This window comes from Calonectris borealis, chromosome 29, assembly GCF_964195595.1.
Source record: "Calonectris borealis chromosome 29, bCalBor7.hap1.2, whole genome shotgun sequence".
Lineage (NCBI taxonomy): Eukaryota > Metazoa > Chordata > Aves > Procellariiformes > Procellariidae > Calonectris > Calonectris borealis.
In genome coordinates this window covers 3,326,673-3,343,096 of record NC_134340.1, presented here as the reverse complement: position 1 = coordinate 3,343,096, position 16,424 = coordinate 3,326,673, and the positions used below count along the sequence as shown (strand labels likewise).

General features: G+C 65.6%; 3 protein-coding genes and 1 non-coding gene across 10 annotated transcripts; 1 reads left to right on the top strand and 3 right to left on the bottom strand.

Moving 5' to 3' along the window:
* Positions 1 to 737: 737 nt before the first annotated feature.
* On the bottom strand, positions 738 to 809 carry TRNAM-CAU (transfer RNA methionine (anticodon CAU)). The gene has a single exon. It is a non-coding gene; the product is annotated as a tRNA-Met (tRNA).
* Positions 810 to 1,047: 238 nt separating this feature from the next.
* ILF2 (interleukin enhancer binding factor 2) lies at positions 1,048 to 5,932 on the top strand. 4 transcript variants are annotated; one of them, XM_075176058.1, is made up of 15 exons: positions 1,048 to 1,159; positions 1,321 to 1,363; positions 1,823 to 1,864; positions 2,837 to 2,941; positions 3,264 to 3,341; positions 3,518 to 3,620; positions 3,702 to 3,767; positions 3,976 to 4,092; positions 4,216 to 4,294; positions 4,426 to 4,513; positions 4,699 to 4,760; positions 4,960 to 5,074; positions 5,147 to 5,237; positions 5,507 to 5,676; positions 5,781 to 5,932. In XM_075176058.1, the coding sequence occupies exons 1-14, from the start codon at positions 1,155 to 1,157 to the stop codon at positions 5,665 to 5,667; spliced, it is 1,155 nt and encodes a 384-aa protein (XP_075032159.1). In that variant the 5' UTR covers positions 1,048 to 1,154; the 3' UTR covers positions 5,668 to 5,676; positions 5,781 to 5,932. The 4 variants fall into 4 exon arrangements, with proteins under 4 accessions (XP_075032159.1, XP_075032158.1, XP_075032156.1 ...); XM_075176057.1 differs by having other exon boundaries at positions 1,321 to 1,380; positions 1,822 to 1,864; positions 5,784 to 5,932; XM_075176055.1 differs by having other exon boundaries at positions 1,321 to 1,380; positions 1,822 to 1,864.
* A 228-nt stretch (positions 5,933 to 6,160) lies between these two features.
* Positions 6,161 to 7,642, bottom strand: SNAPIN (SNAP associated protein). Its single transcript, XM_075176064.1, has 4 exons — positions 7,456 to 7,642; positions 6,917 to 6,963; positions 6,679 to 6,797; positions 6,161 to 6,587 (listed from the first exon to the last, which is right to left on the bottom strand). The coding sequence occupies exons 1-4, from the start codon at positions 7,563 to 7,565 to the stop codon at positions 6,483 to 6,485; spliced, it is 381 nt and encodes a 126-aa protein (XP_075032165.1). The 5' UTR covers positions 7,566 to 7,642; the 3' UTR covers positions 6,161 to 6,482.
* A 172-nt stretch (positions 7,643 to 7,814) lies between these two features.
* LOC142094168 (mothers against decapentaplegic homolog 4-like) lies at positions 7,815 to 16,416 on the bottom strand. 4 transcript variants are annotated; one of them, XM_075176051.1, is made up of 12 exons: positions 15,766 to 16,416; positions 12,882 to 13,130; positions 11,345 to 11,519; positions 11,215 to 11,235; positions 10,901 to 11,101; positions 10,678 to 10,809; positions 10,456 to 10,605; positions 10,316 to 10,369; positions 10,026 to 10,209; positions 8,924 to 9,092; positions 8,215 to 8,353; positions 7,815 to 8,121 (listed from the first exon to the last, which is right to left on the bottom strand). In XM_075176051.1, the coding sequence occupies exons 1-12, from the start codon at positions 16,414 to 16,416 to the stop codon at positions 7,910 to 7,912; spliced, it is 2,337 nt and encodes a 778-aa protein (XP_075032152.1). In that variant the 3' UTR covers positions 7,815 to 7,909. The 4 variants fall into 4 exon arrangements, with proteins under 4 accessions (XP_075032152.1, XP_075032153.1, XP_075032154.1 ...); XM_075176052.1 differs by having other exon boundaries at positions 10,456 to 10,584; XM_075176053.1 differs by having other exon boundaries at positions 12,882 to 13,046.
* Positions 16,417 to 16,424: the final 8 nt, after the last annotated feature.

Sequence of the window (16,424 nt, the reverse complement as noted above, 5' to 3'; positions counted from 1 at the left end):
GGACGGCGTGTCCCGGCATGTCGCGGGTACCGGCGGCCACCCGGGTTCCGCCACCACCCCTGCGACACGGTCACCTGTGGGAGGCTGAGACCTGACAAACTCATCAGCGGGCAGGGAACACCCCGGACCCCGTCCCTACGGAGCCCGGCCGCCCCGCCGCGGTTCGGGCGGCCCCGGGGAGGGGGTTTGCGGGGGGATTCGGGCACCTCTTCCCCCCCCGCCCCGTGGGAGCTCCTGCCCCGTGTCCTGGTCACGGTAGCCCCGGGGGAACGGGGAGGTTACCCTGGAGAGATGCCCCTCCGCGGGGCTGTGCGACTCCGGGGGACATGCAGAGCGCTCGGGGGACACGCGTGGTTCTGGGGACACGCACAGCGCTTGGTGACACGCGTGGTTTGGGGGCACGCGCGGCACTCCCGCCCTGGGACATGCACAGCCCTCCGGGGACACGCTCGGCTCCCGGGGACATGCACAGCGCTCGGGAACACGCGTGGCACTCCCGCCCCGGGACACGCACAGCGCTGCGGGGACACGGGCGGCTCCCTGCAAGACGAGTGACCCCGGCTGTCCCGGGACGCTCCCGACACACTGTGCCCTGCCGTACGGGCTAAGGCTGCACCAGCTCAGCCTCGCCGCGGATGAGCATTAGGGAGCGCCAGAGGCGGCAGCAAAAATGAAAGTAATTAATTTAAGGCGTTAATGAAGAAAAAAGCTCGGGTGGGAGGTGGAAAAAGGGATGCTAGCAGAGGATGGTTTCGATCCATCGACCTCTGGGTTATGGGCCCAGCACGCTTCCGCTGCGCCACTCTGCTGCTTGGTGAGGTGTTCCAACCGGCGCTATACGTACCCATTCAGCCTCCGCGCATGCGCGCTGAGCTCGCCACCCGCTCCATTCATGAACTTCATACCCCCTCCAGCGGCCGCCCGCCGCCCAGCGCGCGCGCATGGCCTGCGCCATGAGTGGTCGCTTTCACCCCCGCCTCCTCCTTGGATTGATGGTTGGCTGAACCAATGGATTGCAGCGGAGTGCGGCCAGCGGGCAGACTCGCGGCGGGCGGGAACCAATAGGCGGACAGGTTGTTGCGGGGTTGTGGAAGAGCAGCTCGGCGGGGTCTCCACAGCAGCGGCGGGCGTTCATTGTTCGCAGCGGCGGAACCATGAGGTACGCGGGGACCGAGCCGGGGGTCCCGGGCATCCCCGGTGCGAGGCCGGAGCCCGCGGGGAGGTGCTGGGTGCCCTCAGGGAGGGCGCGGGCGGGATGAGGGGAGCCCCCCGGGCCGCTGTCCCGCTCCGCTAACGCCGTTTCCTTTCTCTCTTCCGCAGGGGCGATCGAGGCAGAGGCCGTGGCGGACGCTTTGGTTCCAGGGGAGGCCCTGGCAGTGGGCGAGTCTGGCTTCTGCTTTAGCGAGGGTGGCTCTCTAGCGTGTCAGGCCTAGGGGGTGGGCTGCGGCCGCCCCCGGGGGCGAGCTGCCGGGGCGCAGAAACCGGGGCTCTAGCTTGCAGTGTAGCGCAGGATAACGGTCAGGCGTAGAGCGGGGGGGTCGGGGGGTGCTGGCCTCTCCGGGCCGGGTCTCTCAGCGCTGCGGGGAAAAGCCCTCGGTGTACGGCCACTGCCCGATCGCACCGGGGCGGGGCGGTTAGTTATCGTTAGGGGGGGTGGGTTATGAAGAAATCTTTCCTATTTCTGTAGGGCCTTTCTCGCGTCTCGGGAACAAACCTCCACGGAACGGTGACGGGGGGGTGTTCGGTGGTGACAAACACAGCGGCGAGCGGGTAGACGTCCCCACAGAGGATAAAGTTTATTTTTTTTCTTTCCCCCTTTAGGTTCCGGCCCTTTGTGCCGCACATCCCCTTTGATTTCTATGTCGTGAGTAACCCTCGCCTACGGAGCTGTTTGCAGGCAACAGCTGCGGGACTTTTCCTTGTTTAAAAACGCTGTCTTAAAAACCTCGTTTGCTGACTTTGATGGTTTAACTTCTTTTAGCTTAGCCGGAGCAAAGGAGCTCACTGAAAGTGCTGTTGGTTCAGTAACTAACCCGAAATAGATCTTCTTACCGACTCTCTTGTTCGGAGTACTTGTGTCACACAGGATGACTAGGATGCAGCGGAGTAATAATCACAACAAATAAAAACCTTGATTGAGGTTTTTCTGCTTTGTAAGGCACCTCACCCACCCAGACCCTCAGTTCTGTCGCTCTCTGTAACACAAACCTCGTGGGTTACTCCGATAGCTGCCACTCACCTGGCAGAAGTTCTCTGGGCTCTTTTGCTGTGTTGGTCTTTACAAGGACCAACAGCAACACACGTTTCCCACCTTTTATAGGAGGAAATAATTTCCTCCTCCTGCCGAGCATCTGCCCTTTACAGACACCTGACTTTCAAGGCAAACAAGTTCACTTACTCGTGCCTTCCAGACCCTGTGAATCCTACCATAGCAACTGAAAAGCTCCAGCCACCTGCAAACAAAGGGCGTTATTCTTAAGGGACTGTAATACAGTTAATAAAAACCCTCTTGATGGAGCAATTCTTAAATTAGATCTGCCCTCTCTCACACCCCTTAGTTGCACGGGCACGCTGGCGGCTCCTCTGCCATTCCCGAAGACCTGCCGTTCCTGTCGGAGCACGGCGAGAGCGTACGGGCAGGGCAGGCAGCTGCTCTCCCTCCCTTAGGATAATGTGAAAGAGAAATTATAAAAGCAATAGTGAAAAGCACGATGGGGAATCGCAAAGGAAACAAGCGCTGGAGAATTAAAAAAATGGGAGTAAATTTTGCTGATGAGTGGGTTGAACCAAAGCCTTTTTGTCGGGCGTTGCAGTCTGATATCTGATCCCGTTTCAGTGCGAAATGGCTTTCCCCCGCGTAAAACCCGCCGCCGATGAGACTGCGTTCAGTGAAGCCTTGCTGAAGAGAAACCAGGATCTTGCTCCGACCGCTGCTGAACAGGTTTTGTGCCAAAAATTGCCTTAAATTCTTTGGCTGGATGTTACTGCAATGTTAGAGGACAGAAAACCAAACTATCCTTCAGAGAGTAATGCCAGGAGTAGTCATTACTAGCCTAAAAAATAATTAATTCTCTCAGAAATAAGCAGTGCAGCAGAAATATGGGTGAAGTTTCTCGGACAGTGATTTTTAAATATGTTTCTTCTATCTGTTTATTATATATCTTGCATCAGGGCTGTCTGCATGAGGCTGTGCAAGATCCGATTATTTCAAGTCACACTGGATAACTGACTGGTAACACCACCCCTCTCCACTTCCTTTTCAGGCTTCCATTCTTTCCCTGGTGACCAAAATAAACAACGTGATCGACAATTTAATTGTGGCACCAGGAACGTTTGAAGTGGTAAGTCCAAAAGTGGCAAGCTTGGGAAAAAAGCTACGTGGGGAGATGCTTCGGCATGAGGGATGCCAGTGGATGCCACCAAGCCTGGCCCCGCGTGGATTAAAGATCTGTGCTGACTCCTGGAAACGTAGCACGCGCGTTAAATTCACTAATTTTTGCTTTGCTGTTTCAAACAGCAAATCGAGGAGGTTCGCCAGGTCGGTTCCTACAAGAAGGGCACCATGACGACGGGGCACAACGTGGCCGATCTGGTTGTGATTCTGAAAATCTTACCCACCCGTGAGTATCGGCTGCGCGGCTGCTGACAGAACCGCGGCCCCCGGCCCCGCTCTAACCCCCTCTTCTGCTGCTTCTCCCTAGTGGAAGCTGTGGCAGCCTTGGGAAACAAAGTCGTGGAGAGCCTGAGAGCGCAGGACCCCAGCGAAGGTGGGACACGCTCTCCTGCGTCACACGGGGTCGGGACAGGGTTGAGGAGGGCGTAGGCTGATGCGAGGCAGTTTCCCCTTGTGCTTTGGCTGAAGGGGATGGCGCCCAGCCTGGTGCTGCTGCCGAGATCTGTGGTCTCTCCTGCATTCCCGGGTGCCGGCAAGGTCTTCCAGCCCCTCCGTGAGGAATTCTTGTTCTTTCTCCCCAGTCCTGACCATGCTGACCAACGAGACCGGCTTCGAGATCAGCTCGGCCGACGCGACGGTGAAGATCCTTATCACCACGGTGCCGCCCAATCTCCGCAAGCTGGACCCCGAATTGCACCGTAAGAGCTCAGCTGGCTCTGCCCCGCACGTGAACCGTCACCGGGGCGGGGGGCAGCCAGCTGCCTCCCCACACCTGCTCACCTTTTGGTTGAAAAAACGGGCATTTCTGCTGCTTCTTTCAGTGGACATCAAAGTGCTACAAAGCGCCCTGGCCGCCATCAGACACGCTCGCTGGTTTGAGGAGAACGCTTCGCAGTCCACGTGAGTTTGGCCCGAAACAGGAACTGCAGCTGTGAGGCCTTTACAGAGAACAGGGGGAAAGCAAGGAGAGTGTTCCTGCAGCGGGAAGGTGCGTGACGTGTTACGAACCCTCCTCCCGCCATCTTCTCCAGGGTGAAGGTCTTAATCCGGCTGCTGAAAGACCTGAGAATCCGATTCCCTGGCTTTGAGCCCCTCACTCCCTGGATCCTGGACCTGCTGGTGAGCGCACGAGGGGGAACGCCGAGGGTGTGCCAGGCATGCCAGAGCTAACTTGTAGCTGCCTGCACGTACCCGGGCTCCGGCATAAAGCAGCTGCTTGTAGCTCCTGCAGCAGGAATCGGGATTCTTCCCTTGCGGGAAGCCGCTCTCGTCCTAACTCCCTCTTTCTTTTCTCACCTCTTCAGGGGCACTACGCCGTGATGAACAACCCCACCAGGCAGCCCCTGGCTCTCAACATCGCCTACAGGTCTGTTGCCATTTGCTTCACTCGTACAAATTCCCAGTTTTGAACGTACCAAATAAAAGCGGCGGCATCTCGGGGCTTGAAGGGACTTGAACCGGAGGCAAAGCGGACTTCTCGCGTAGATGTGCGAATTGCAAACTTTCTGGCTGCGTTTCTGTGCTGGATCGGTCCAGTTTCTAACCCAAAATGTCTCGTCCCATAGGCGCTGCCTTCAGATCCTGGCCGCGGGGCTCTTCCTCCCTGGATCTGTTGGTATCACCGATCCCTGCGAGAGCGGGAACTTCAGAGTCCACACGGTTATGACCCTCGAACAGCAGGTGAGCTGCCTCGTCTGCGGCGGGAGAAGGGGCTAGACCTGTCCACGCTCTGACTCTTCCCTGTCCTCGCAGGACATGGTGTGCTACACCGCACAGACGCTCGTCCGCATTCTCTCTCACGGAGGCTACAGGAAAATCCTCGGCCAAGAGGGTGACGCCAGCTGTAAGTGGGGTCGGTGCGACGCGCGGGTCTTCCTCCACGCAGGCTGTCAGCGTCGGTGGGGGAATGGGACTGGTTTTCTGCATTGCTGGAGAAAGTTAAGGGCTCCAAAAAGAAGCGACTCGTTAAACCCCAGAGCTGGGGGGAGGCGAAGCTGGCGGGGCGTCGCGCTTCCCCCTGCGCGTCCTGGGGATGGGGCTTGTCCGCGCTGCCCAAGGCCGCCCCGATCGTTCCTGGGGTGAGCTGCCTGCTCACTGCCCCGGTTTTTGCAGACCTGGCTTCTGAAATGTCCACGTGGGATGGGGTGATAGTGACGCCTTCCGAGAAGGCTTACGAGAAGCCTCCGGAGAAGAAAGAAGGAGAAGAGGAAGAAGAGAATCAGGAAGAACCCGCTACAGGCGAGGAGGAGGAAAGCATGGAGACGCAGGAGTGACTTGCCCAGGTAAAGCCTGTCGGTACTGCTGCCTGGGAGAAGGCAGCTCTGGGCCGGGGACGGGGTGGTCCCGGGGCAGCGCTCCCCCCTCAGCAGCCTGTCCCCCCCCGCAGCAGGACCCCCACCACCGGGTGCTGCTGGCTGGAGGACGCGAAGGACCGAGCAGAGGACTCGGCCCGTCCCCAGGGAACGCAGCCAGCTGCCGTGACCTGTCCCTTGTCTGTGTTTTTATAAGTTGCACATTAAAGCCTTCCCCCCCTTTTGAGCGCGTCGTTTGTTTAGGTGAAAGACGCATGTTTGAGAAGGGGACCAGAAAAAGGTCTAACAGCGGGAGGGGGTTCCAGAACTTGAAGGACTCCACCTGGGGATGCTGAACCCCAACCTGCTCTCTGCTGGCAGCATCTGCCTGGTTCCGCTTTCCCCAAGGCACATTGACGTATGGCTGCGGCCGTGACGTGGCAGCGTTACGGACTCACGCTGCCTCACCAACCCATAAGCAACACACGGTCACTTTTATTACAGCGCCTACAAATCTGGAAATACAATTCAGGGTCCCCCGGTTTCTTCAGCTGCAGCTGAAGAGCCGCGGCCTCACTGTGCAGGACTTCTCGCCCTCTCCTGTGCTGCGGACGCTCAGGAGAGCGCTGCTACAAACAGGGATACCTGCTCCCCTCGCCAGCACCCCGTTCCGCTCACTGTCCTTACGGGGTCGCACCCATCACCATCCAGAGCCGCTCCTGCTCCGGCCCAGCTCACAGGGCTGTCGGCGCAGCCGTGGTGCGAGGCGGATCCGGCCCAGCGTTGCCGCGGGGCCCTCACTTGCCAGGCAGGCCCTGGGGGTAGCCGCCTGCCGCCTCCAGCATGGCCTTCCTCCTCACCGTCTCCTTGGCCACGCTGTGGTTCAGCCTCCGCAGCCGTTCCTGCGCGGGGGAACGGCAGCCGTCAGGATGGGGGGGGCTGGGATCCCCCAAAACACTGCAGCCGCCAACCCCCCGGGGTCCCCGCGCTGACCTGGGCGTTCTGCAGGATGTTGTTGACCAGCACCACCCTGCGCCGGGCGTTCAGCAGCTTCTTCACGTAGGGGTCGAGATCCAGCGCCACTTTCTGGTCCTCGTTGATGCGGCACAGCTCTGGGGAGAGGGCGGAGGGTGGGAGCGGGCCCAGGGCACCACGGACCCCCAAGGGATGTGGGGCAAACCCCGCTGCACCCCCACAGCCGGGCTGCAGAGGTGACCCCCCGCCGTCTCACCTGTGGCCAGGCTGTCGATGTGCTCCCGCAGCTCCACCTGGCTCTCCCTGCGGAAGGGACGGCTCGGTGGCCAGGACAAAACCCTCGACCCCAGCCCCACAGCTCCCCCCCAAACCCACCCCTACTCCCCACAACGAGGAACCTGCGCCCCCAGCCGCCCCTAACTCCCTCCCACTCCACTCACCCCCCCCAGCCATCTCTAACTCTCCCCAACCCAGCTACGTGCTCCCCCTGCCTCTAACCCCCACCCCACACGCACCCCTAATGCCCCCCCCGGCCCGGGGACCTACCCCAGCCCCTGCGGCCCCCTCAGCCCAGCTACGAACCCCTCAATTCCCCCCCCCAGGCACCCCTAAAACCCCTCCCAGGTGCTCCAAAAACCCTTCACCCCCTCAAAACTGCCCCTCTCCCGGCCGTACCTGCCGCTCAGCCCCGCTCCCGCCGCGGTACCTGCCGCTCAGCCCCCCTCAGCCCCGCTCCCACCGTTCCCCTCAGGCGCCCCGGGCCATCCTCCCGGACCCCGCTCCCGGTTCCCGGACCTGACGGCGTGAACGTGTCCGTCGAGCTGCCGCACCGCCGGCCGCAGGAACTGCAGCAACCCCTCAGCGAACAGCTCCCGCGCCGCCGGACCGCCGCTCCCCGCCGCCATCTTGGCGCCTCCAACGCCGCGGGGGCCGCCGGGAAATGGCGGCAGCCCGGGGGCTGCCGGGAAACGGAGTCCGCGGGGCGGGAAAAGCTACTTCCGGCCCGCGCCGCGGGGCCCGCTGGGAAATGTAGTCCTGGGGGCGCAGCTGGGGGCCCAGCTGGAGGCGCAGCTGGAGGCGCAGCTGGAGGCGGACAGAGCCAGGCGGCAAAACTCATTCATTAAATAACGATTAAAACCCGCCCCCGCCGCACGGTTTTGGTACTTTCCGCTGCTTTTTTTTTTTGCCTTTTGGTTTTTTTTTTTTTTTTGCCTTTTTCTTACAAAAATTAAATTAAGAGAGGCAGGGGTTAGTGCAGGGGCCCCGGCTCGGCGGCGGGCATGGTGTGCAGGACCTCGTCCAGCAGCTGCAGGGCGCGGTGGAGGTGCACCTCGATCCAGCACGGCGTGTGCTTGATGCTCTGCCGGGGGTAGTCGGGCCCCCAGCCCTTGACGAAGCTCAGCCGCAGGATGCACAACCGCCGCAGGTCGTCCACGCCGATCCCCGCCGCCGCCGAAAGCCCTGCCCGGGAGGAACACGGCTGTCGGTGGGGGATTCCCATGGGCACGGGGGTCCTGACCCCCCCCACTGTCCCAGCCCCGGGGGCTCACTCACCAACGGCGGGTGCGATGCCTCCCACCGAGCCGGGACCCGGGATGTTGCCGGCCACGGCGGCAGCCTGAGCGGCGGCGGCAGCCTGGGCCGTGGCTGCTTGCTGCTGCATCTGGCGGTGGCACTGGCGCAGGTCAAATACCTGGGGGGCAACGCAGGGGGACCCCTGAGCAGGGCAGCATCGGGGGGGCGGATGCCCCGGGGAACCCCTTCAGCATGGGCATGGGGGTTCCTCCACCCCTGGAGCCCCTCCATTGTCCCGTGGCATTGGGGACCCTTTGCCTGGGACCCTCTTTAACATGGACATGGGGCTCCCTCCATCCCTGGGGTCCCTCCATTTCCCCCTCCAGCACAGGGGACCCTTTGCCCAGGACCCCCTTTAACATGGGCACAGGGGTCCCTCCACCTCTGCTCCCTCCATTCCGCCCCCAGCACGGGGGACCCATTGCCCAGGACCCCCTTTAATGTGGGCATGGGGGTCCCTCCACCTCTGCTCCCTCCATTCCCCCTCCAGCATGGGGGACCCATTGCCCAGGACCCCCTTTAATGTGGGCATGGGGGTCCCTCCACCTCTGCTCCCTCCATTCCCCCCCCAGCACGGGGGACCCATTGCCCAGGACCCCCTTTAACGTGGGCACGGGCGTCCCTCCATCCCTGGTACCCCTCCCTCCTGGGGATGCAGGGTCCCCCCCTTTCCCCGGGGACGCCCCACCTTGATGTAGGCGCCGGGGTAGATCTTGTGCACGGCGTCCCCGGGGGCTCTCCCGGCCTCCCGGTCCAGGTAGTAGCTCTGCACGAAGACAGCGTGGTCGCTCAGGCACCGCATCCACACGTCGCCCTCGCCCCGGCACTCCAGCTGCACGCCCTTCCCGATGTGCAGCCTGTCCCGCAGAGACCGTCAGCACCGGCACCCCCCCGGAGCAGCCCCTGGCTGCCCCCAGAATCCCCATTAGCCCCCTATATGCCCCCACCTGCCCTCACATCCCTCATCTGCCCTCTACATCCCCCTTCTGTCCTGTACATTGCCCATTTCCCCCACTATGTTCCTGCTCTGCCCCATCATCCCCCAGTTGCCCTCTATATCCCCCTTCTGCCCCGTATATCCCCCAGTTGCCCCCTATATACCCCCACCTGCCCCATATATCCCCCCGTTGCCCCCTATATCCCCCCTTCTGCCCCATATATCCCCCAGTTGCCCCCTATAACCCCCTTCTGCCCCGTATATCCCCCAGTTGCCCCCTATATCCCCCCTTCTGCCCCCTCATCCCCCAGTTGCCCCCTATATCCCCCTTCTGCCCCGTATATCCCCCAGTTGCCCCCTATATCCCCCCTTCTGCCCCCTCATCCCCCAGTTGCCCCCTATATCCCCCTTCTGCCCTGTATATCCCCCAGTTGCCCCCTATATCCCCCTTCTGCCCCGTATATCCCCCAGCTGCCCCCTATATCCCCCCTTCTGCCCCCTCATCCCCCAGTTGCCCCCTATATCCCCCTTCTGCCCCGTATATCCCCCAGTTGCCCCCTATATCCCCCTTCTGCCCCGTATATCCCCCAGTTGCCCCCTATATCCCCCCTTCTGCCCCCTCATCCCCCAGTTGCCCCCTATAGCCCCCTTCTGCCCCATACATCACCCCTGCACCCCCATCCACCCCCCTTTTGCCCCCCCATCTCCCCCTTCTGCCCCGTGCCTCACCCCCACATTGCCCCCCCCCCCACACCCCCATCCATTCCTTCATCCCCCCATTCGCGCCCGTACCCCCCACCCACCCCCCACCCTTTTTCCCCATCCTGCCCCCCCCCTCGCCCCCCCGTCCCACCGGGCCCGCTCGCTGGCGTCGGTGCGGTGCACGTTGGAGAGCTGCCCCAGGCAGAAGCGGTCCCCCCCCGAGGGGTCCACGTAACCGTCCACGATGACCACGGGGCAACTGGACGGCACCTTGAAGATCTCCCCCACCTGCACGTCCATCTCGAAGTAGGCGATGGAGCACCAAAACTCCGGCCCTGGGTGGGGGGGGGACACACGCACGGACGAGGCGGGGGGTCAGGGCACCCATGGCTCGGGGAGGGGGTGATCACCCGGGTGCTAAATAGGGTGGGGGGTGCTTACCGGGGTGGGTGGACACCGGTTGCTGGTACGGCCCGGAGCTATGGTGTGGGGGCCCTTGGGGAGGGGGGCAGAGATGGGGTCAGTGCCAGGGGGCTGGGACCTTGCAGACGACCCCCCCCTCACGTCCCCCCCAGACCTACAGTAGTGGTTGGGGTGGTGGAGCGGGGGCTGCGGGTGGCTGCGGCTGGTGGGCTGCGGCGGGGGGGTGGGCTGCGGCCCCCCCAGGCTCGGGGCGTAGACGGCCGCGCCGGTCCAGCTCGCCGGCGAACCTGGGGCAGGAGAGAGGGTGGCTGGGGGGGGGGGTGTCCCCCCGCGTAGGACCCCCCCCAAGCCGGGGGACGTGGGGTGTCCCTGGTACTCACTGTGGTAGGGCGGCTTGGGGTAGCCGTTCTGCGGGGGGGGCTGCGCCGGGGCGGCCGGGGGCGGCGTGGGGCAGGCGATCTGCAGCAGCCCCTCGCCGTGGGGCAGCGAGAGCTGGGAGCTGCCGGGGGCCACTGGGGGGGGGGGGACGACACAGGGTGGGGGGGGCTCAGGCTGATACCCCCCCAAACCCTTCCCAGGGGACGGGGGTTAAGGGGGTCTCACCTGGGGGTGACATGGGCAGCGCGGGGTAGAGGCTCCCGGGGACGTGGGGGGACTCGGGGAGCTGCAGGGGGGGCAGCTGGCGGTAGGACTCGGTGGGGGGCAGCCGCGGTGCCCGCTTGGCCCCCTGCTCCCGGCCGGGCGGCACCTCCATCTGCACACAGTCATGGACAAACTCCTCCTTCACCAGGCGCGTGGGGGGCACTGGGGAGGGGGGGGGACACACACCGGAGACCATGGGGGGCACAGGGACCCGCTGCGGGGGGGGTGTGCTGACTCCGGGGGTGCTCCCCGCCGGCCCCGTGCCGGGGTCTCACCTGTGCTCTGGATGCTCAGACCTACCGGGGAGAGATGGGGGGGGGGGTGTTATGGGTGCTGGTGGTGGGAGTGGGGTGCCCCCACCCCCCATCCCCGGGGGTCCCGGCGGTGGCGGTGGGTCTGGCTCACCGATGGCGGGGGCCACCACGCGCTCGTAGTGGTAGGGGTTGACGCAGACGCTGTCGTACTTGAGGTCGAAGGCGAATTGGCAGAATTTGACGTGTTTCAGCTCGTTTTTGTGGAGGTCGGGCCAGCGCCAGAGCCGGGCGTAGATGACGTGGGGGAACCCCTTCCTGCCGGCCACCTGCGGGGAGGAGGGGGACAGGAGGGGGACACCGAGATGATGAGGCTGGGAGGGGGGGCGCAGGGATGGTCCCCCCCCATCTCCCCCCAACCTCGGTTGACCGCGTCCAGCCCGGCTGCACGGTGCTGCAAACCGCGCGTCCGGTGCCGGACCCCCCCTGGCATCCCCCCCACCCCGGCACGGGGGCTGGCGCCGGGCCGGGACCCCGCGGCGTCCGGGGGGCTCCCCCTGCGCCTCCCCGGCTCCAGACATAACAACCCCCCCGCTGTCCCCCCCTCGGCTCGCAGCCTGCCAGACAGTGACTCATCCGGGAAGGGGGGCACAGTCGCCGGGGGGATGCCAGCGCGGGGTGGGGGGGGGGGACCCCGCGGGCAGGGGGCAACGCTGCCTGCGGCCGCCCCTGCCTGAATGCCCTGTCGGGGTGGGGACCTCTGCCTGTCCCTGTCCCCGTCCCCCCCATCCCCGGGGCAGCCGCGGCTGCGGGTGGGTGGGCGCGAGCCCAGACACTGAAGTCAGCGTGGCTCCCAGCCCGCAGCCACCGGCTCGACGCGGCGGGGGTCCCGCTCTGCATCCCTCCCCGGGGGGGGGTCCCCTCCGCCGGGCCCCTTGCCACCCAGACGCCTGGGTCACCCCAGCTTGGAGAGGGCTGGGGGGGGGTCTCGCAGCATCCCGACACCCAGGTCCCCCAAGCTTGGGGAGGGCTTGCATGGGGTGTCATGGGGCACCTGGGTCCCCCCTGGCTTGGGGAGGGTCTCAGGGTCTCAAGGGTCATGGGGCACCCCAACACCCGGGTCCCCGCAGCTCAGGGAGGGTTGAGGGGTCTCGGGGGTCATGGGGCACCCCAACACCCAGGTCCCCCCAGCTCGGGGAGGGTTGTGGGGTCTCAGGGCTCATGGGGCACCCCAACACCCAGGTCCCCCCAGCTCGGGGAGGGTTGTGGGGTCTCAGGGCTCATGGGGCACCTCAACACCCAGGTCCCCCCAGCTCGGGGAGGGTTGTGGGGTCTCGGGGCTCATGGGGCACCCAGACACCCAGGTCCCCACAGCTCAGGGAGGGTTGTGGGGTCTCAGGGGTTATGGGGCACCCCAACACCCGGGTCCCCCCAGCTCAGGGAGGGTTGTGGGGTCTCGGGGCTCATGGGGCACCCAGACACCCAGGTCCCCACAGCTCAGGGAGGGTTGTGGGGTCTCGGGGCTCATGGGGCACCCTGACACCTGGGTCCCCACAGCTCAGGGAGGGTTGTGGGGTCTCGGGGCTCATGGGGCACCCCGACACCCAGGTCTTCCCAGCCTGGGGAGGTCTGTGGGGTGCACGGGGGTGCTGAGGCACCCAGACACCCGGGTCCCGGCGCGGCAGGGTTACCTGGAGCCGCCCGTCCAAGGTGCGCTGGATGGTGACGCACTTGCTGGGGTGGGCGCCGTTGGTGGTGATGGCGGCGATGAGCGAGTCGAGCTCGTCCTTCTTCTCCTTCAGCTTCTTGACGAGGCTCTCGATGGCCCGCTTGGCGAAGGTCTCGTTCTCCCCGCCCTGCCGGTGGCACATCAGGCTGTGCACGATGCTCAGGCAGGCGTCGCTGCTCGTGGGCGCGCCGAGGGACATGGCGCTGCTCCCCTGCAAGGCACGGCACGGCACGGCCCTGCCTGTCACCCCGTGGCAGGGGACCTGCTGTCCCCCCTGCCCTCGCCTGCACGGCCGCCGTGGCACGTGGCCACCGAGCCAGGCGTTAAGCACCGTACGCGTGCCGGTGCCCACGGGGCAGAGACGGGGCGGTCGGTGCTGGTGAGAGGGACACGCAGCCCCTGTGTGGCACCGGGGATGCGGCAGCCCCCCGAAACAGCACGTGGCAGGCGAGGAGGACGTGGGACAAAGCCGTATGTCACCTTGAATGTGGGGGGGACGCCTGGGTTCCACGGTCCCTGTCCGGGGTGGGAAGGGGCACAGGGGTTACAGCGATGCCGGGACACTTGGGGTATCCCCAGCTCCCCCGCGGTCCCTGGCTCCGACGGCAGCAGAGCCAGAGCTGGGCCGCGGCGTCACACTCGACACGGGTGTGGGGACACCGGCCGTGTCACACCAACGGCCTGTCAGGGAGCGTGCAAGGGTGCCTGCCTGCGTGCAAGCGCTCGCTCTGGGCCGGGGTGATGGACGCGTGCTCCGCGCTGCCTGTCCCATCGCCGGCGCGGGGGCCAGACTAAACAGAGCCCCAGCTTGGCGCCGCTCCTTAACCCCTCGCTCGCTGCTGGGCTTCTCCCTTTCCTGCCTCCCCTGCCAGCCCGTGTACGCGCCAAGAGCTGCATGCATACGCACACGTGCCGGGGCCCCGCGAGCATCCCTCAACCCCGGCCGTGGCCGTGCCGGGGCTTTGTGCCCGCTGCGGTGCCGCTGCAGCAGGGTCCCGGCTCTGCGTCACGGCGGGTGCAACGCTCCAGGGCATGGGAAAAACCTTGGGCCGGCGGCAGACACAACAAACCGTCAGCCCCTGCTCCGCGCTGCTTATCCGCGGGACGGGAGGCAGGCTGTCCTGCCAGCGCCCTGCCTGCTCGTCCCCCCCCCGGCGCGGGCGCGGGGCCATGGCCCCCCTCTCGCCGGAGCGATGCCGCTGGCCGGGTTCCTCCGCCTTGAGACGAGCCAGATGCCGTCGGCCATGGGGACACCTCCGGGGATGCTGGAGGGGCCCCGCGGAGTCCCCCGTGGTTGGGGCACCCTGAGCACCCCGCCAGGCTATGGGGTTCGCCCCGTGGGTGCTAACGCAGCCTGGGGCACCCGTCCCAGGGATGCCCGGTGCTGCCCCAACGCCGGCACTCCCTGCCAGCCCGCTCGTCCCCACGGGCCCTGCCATGCTCTGCCTCAGGGCTCAATTTTGAGGCCAAAGGAGGTGAAGGAGGGCGGCGGGGACTCTCTGTGAGCAGGGGCTGTCCAGGATCACCCTGGAAGGAGCATCGGGGGCCGCGGTGTCGGTCCCGGTTCCCTCCAGCTCCAGTGGCTGGACCCCAAGGCCAATGCCGGCTGCTCCGGGAAAGACTTGAAGGGCCAGGGCCGCCTCCAGCGCCATCCGAAACTCAGCCCAGTCTGGTTTGGGGGCCAGAGACGGCTTCTCCCTGGCTCCAGCTCCCCCCTGGAGATGTGACGGCCAGGAGCGCTCACCGGCTCTCGGAGAGGACGGCTGTCCCTGTCGGCACCGCAGGCGGAGCAGACCCCAAAAGACCCCTCCTGCCCCGGTGTCAGAGCAAACAGAGGAATAACGAGGCGCCTCATCGCCCCACTCCAGACGGGAAGGGACATTTCTCCGTGAGTCTTTTGTCCCAGCCGAGGGGGACGTGGCTGGGGGCTTTTCACAAACCTGTCAGGGCTCCTCCTGCGCCAGCGCAGGGCTGGGATCAAGGTCTCCCCTCCTCCCCACCCCGCATCGCTCCTGCCGTAAAAATACCTCGCTGATCCCGTGGCACAAGCCCCAAAGCCGGAGCCAGCCTTGCCCCCCAGCCCAGGAGGGGGACGAGCAGCGTGGGGTGGGGGGACGCCAGCTCCCTCAGCCCCCGCACGGACACGGACTCCGGCCTAATCTCCTTGGCCGCTAACTTTGCTCCCAGATAATCCCAAGGGCAGGGACAAAGGGACCGGCGGGTGCCTGGGTGGGGACTTCATTCCGGCCTGTGCCTCCCCGCTGCCGGCCCGGCCTCTGCCCCCAGCCCAGCTCCGGCTCCCCGGGCTGGGGCAGGGGATGCTCCCCAGCCCTGAAGCCTTGGCTCAAGGGAGGGAGGCTGCGGAGCGCGGGGCGGGAAGCAGGAGGGATGCCCTGGAAAAGCGGGTGCCAACGGGCCACCCCTGCCACCTCCCAACTCCCAGGACTTTGTGGGGCAGCCGCCCACCTCCATCCTGAGGTCGCCCGCAGGCTGAGAGCGGGTGTTTCCCTGGTTCTGGTGCAGCGTTGGAGCGGGGTTTGGGGCTACCAACGGGAGGAAAGTGGGGAGAGGCTGCAGAGGGGCTGCCTGAGCGGGTGGGGGTCCTCGTGCCCCCCGTGCCCTGCCCGGCCCCCGTGCCCAGGCAGCGCAGCACGGCGGTTTAACGGGGGCGGCTGGGCAGACAGCGAGGGGCCAGGGGATGTTGCAGCAGGCAGGTGGGGTCGGCAGAGAAGGGACGACGGGCGGCAGGGCTTCGAGGAGGGGACACGAGTGGGGACCCCCGTGGGGCTGGGGCCGATGCGGGGAGGGGGGGGGAGCACGCACCGGCGGCCGGGCTGGCTACTCACCTCCGCCGCCCGGCTCTCCTCACTCGGGGCCCGGCTCCCGCTGCATCTCCTCCGGCTGCCCGCAGCCCTGCCCGCAGCCCTGCCCGTCCCTGCCCGCTCCCGCCGCCGCTTTGCAACTTGTTTGCTACAATAACAAAAGGAGAAGCCGGAGCGCGTGAGGCGCTGGAGCGTCGCAGCCAATAGCAGGCATCGTGACAGCCGGCCGTCTCCGCGCCAACCAATAGCGGCCGCGCTTCCATGGCGGGCGGGGCGGCTGTCTGCGCCCAGACGGATCCATGGCCGTCCCCCCGCCCCGGGGCCCAGACGGGGCCGGCTCCCGCCCCGCTCCCCCAGGATCCCCCTTCTTCCCCCGGGAAGGTTGGAGCGGGGCAGCCCAGGGAAGGGAGCAGCAGCCGGTCGCTTCCTGACGCGGGGGTGCGGACTCAGACCCTCCAGGAAAAGGCAGGGCAGGCTCAGCCCCGGGCCTTTGTGCTGCGCAGGCAGGGGACGCGCTGCCCGCAGAGGCGGCGAGCTGAGCGGGTTCCCCTTCCAGGGCAGCCGAGGGTCCACGGCGAGGTCCCGCTCCTCTCGCAGCAGACGACACAACCTTCTGTCCCCCTGCAAAGTAAGTTTAGCCCAGAGCATGGCAGAGGGGGAACAGGAAAACCCCATTTCCAGGA

Excerpts from the sequence above, each read along its gene's own strand:
- SNAPIN (XM_075176064.1), bottom strand. The coding sequence starts at position 7,565 with ATGGCGGCGGGGAGCGGCGGTCCGGCGGCGCGGGAGCTGTTCGCTGAG. Across the intron at positions 6,798-6,916 it reads CATCGACAGCCTGGCCACAG|AGCTGTGCCGCATCAACGAG; the intron begins GTGAGACGGCGG and ends CCCTCTCCCCAG. Across the intron at positions 6,588-6,678 it reads ACATCCTGCAGAACGCCCAG|GAACGGCTGCGGAGGCTGAA; the intron begins GTCAGCGCGGGG and ends TCCCCCGCGCAG.
- LOC142094168 (XM_075176051.1), bottom strand. The coding sequence starts at position 16,416 with ATGGGGTTTTCCTGTTCCCCCTCTGCCATGCTCTGGGCTAAACTTACT. Across the intron at positions 10,606-10,677 it reads CCCCAAGCCGCCCTACCACA|CCACCCTCTCTCCTGCCCCA; the intron begins GTGAGTACCAGG and ends CCCCCCCCCCAG. Across the intron at positions 10,370-10,455 it reads CCACCACCCCAACCACTACT|GGCCCCCACACCATAGCTCC; the intron begins GTAGGTCTGGGG and ends CCCCTCCCCAAG.
- ILF2 (XM_075176057.1), top strand. Across the intron at positions 3,621-3,701 it reads TCTGAAAATCTTACCCACCC|TGGAAGCTGTGGCAGCCTTG; the intron begins GTGAGTATCGGC and ends GCTTCTCCCTAG. Across the intron at positions 4,514-4,698 it reads CCTGGATCCTGGACCTGCTG|GGGCACTACGCCGTGATGAA; the intron begins GTGAGCGCACGA and ends TCACCTCTTCAG.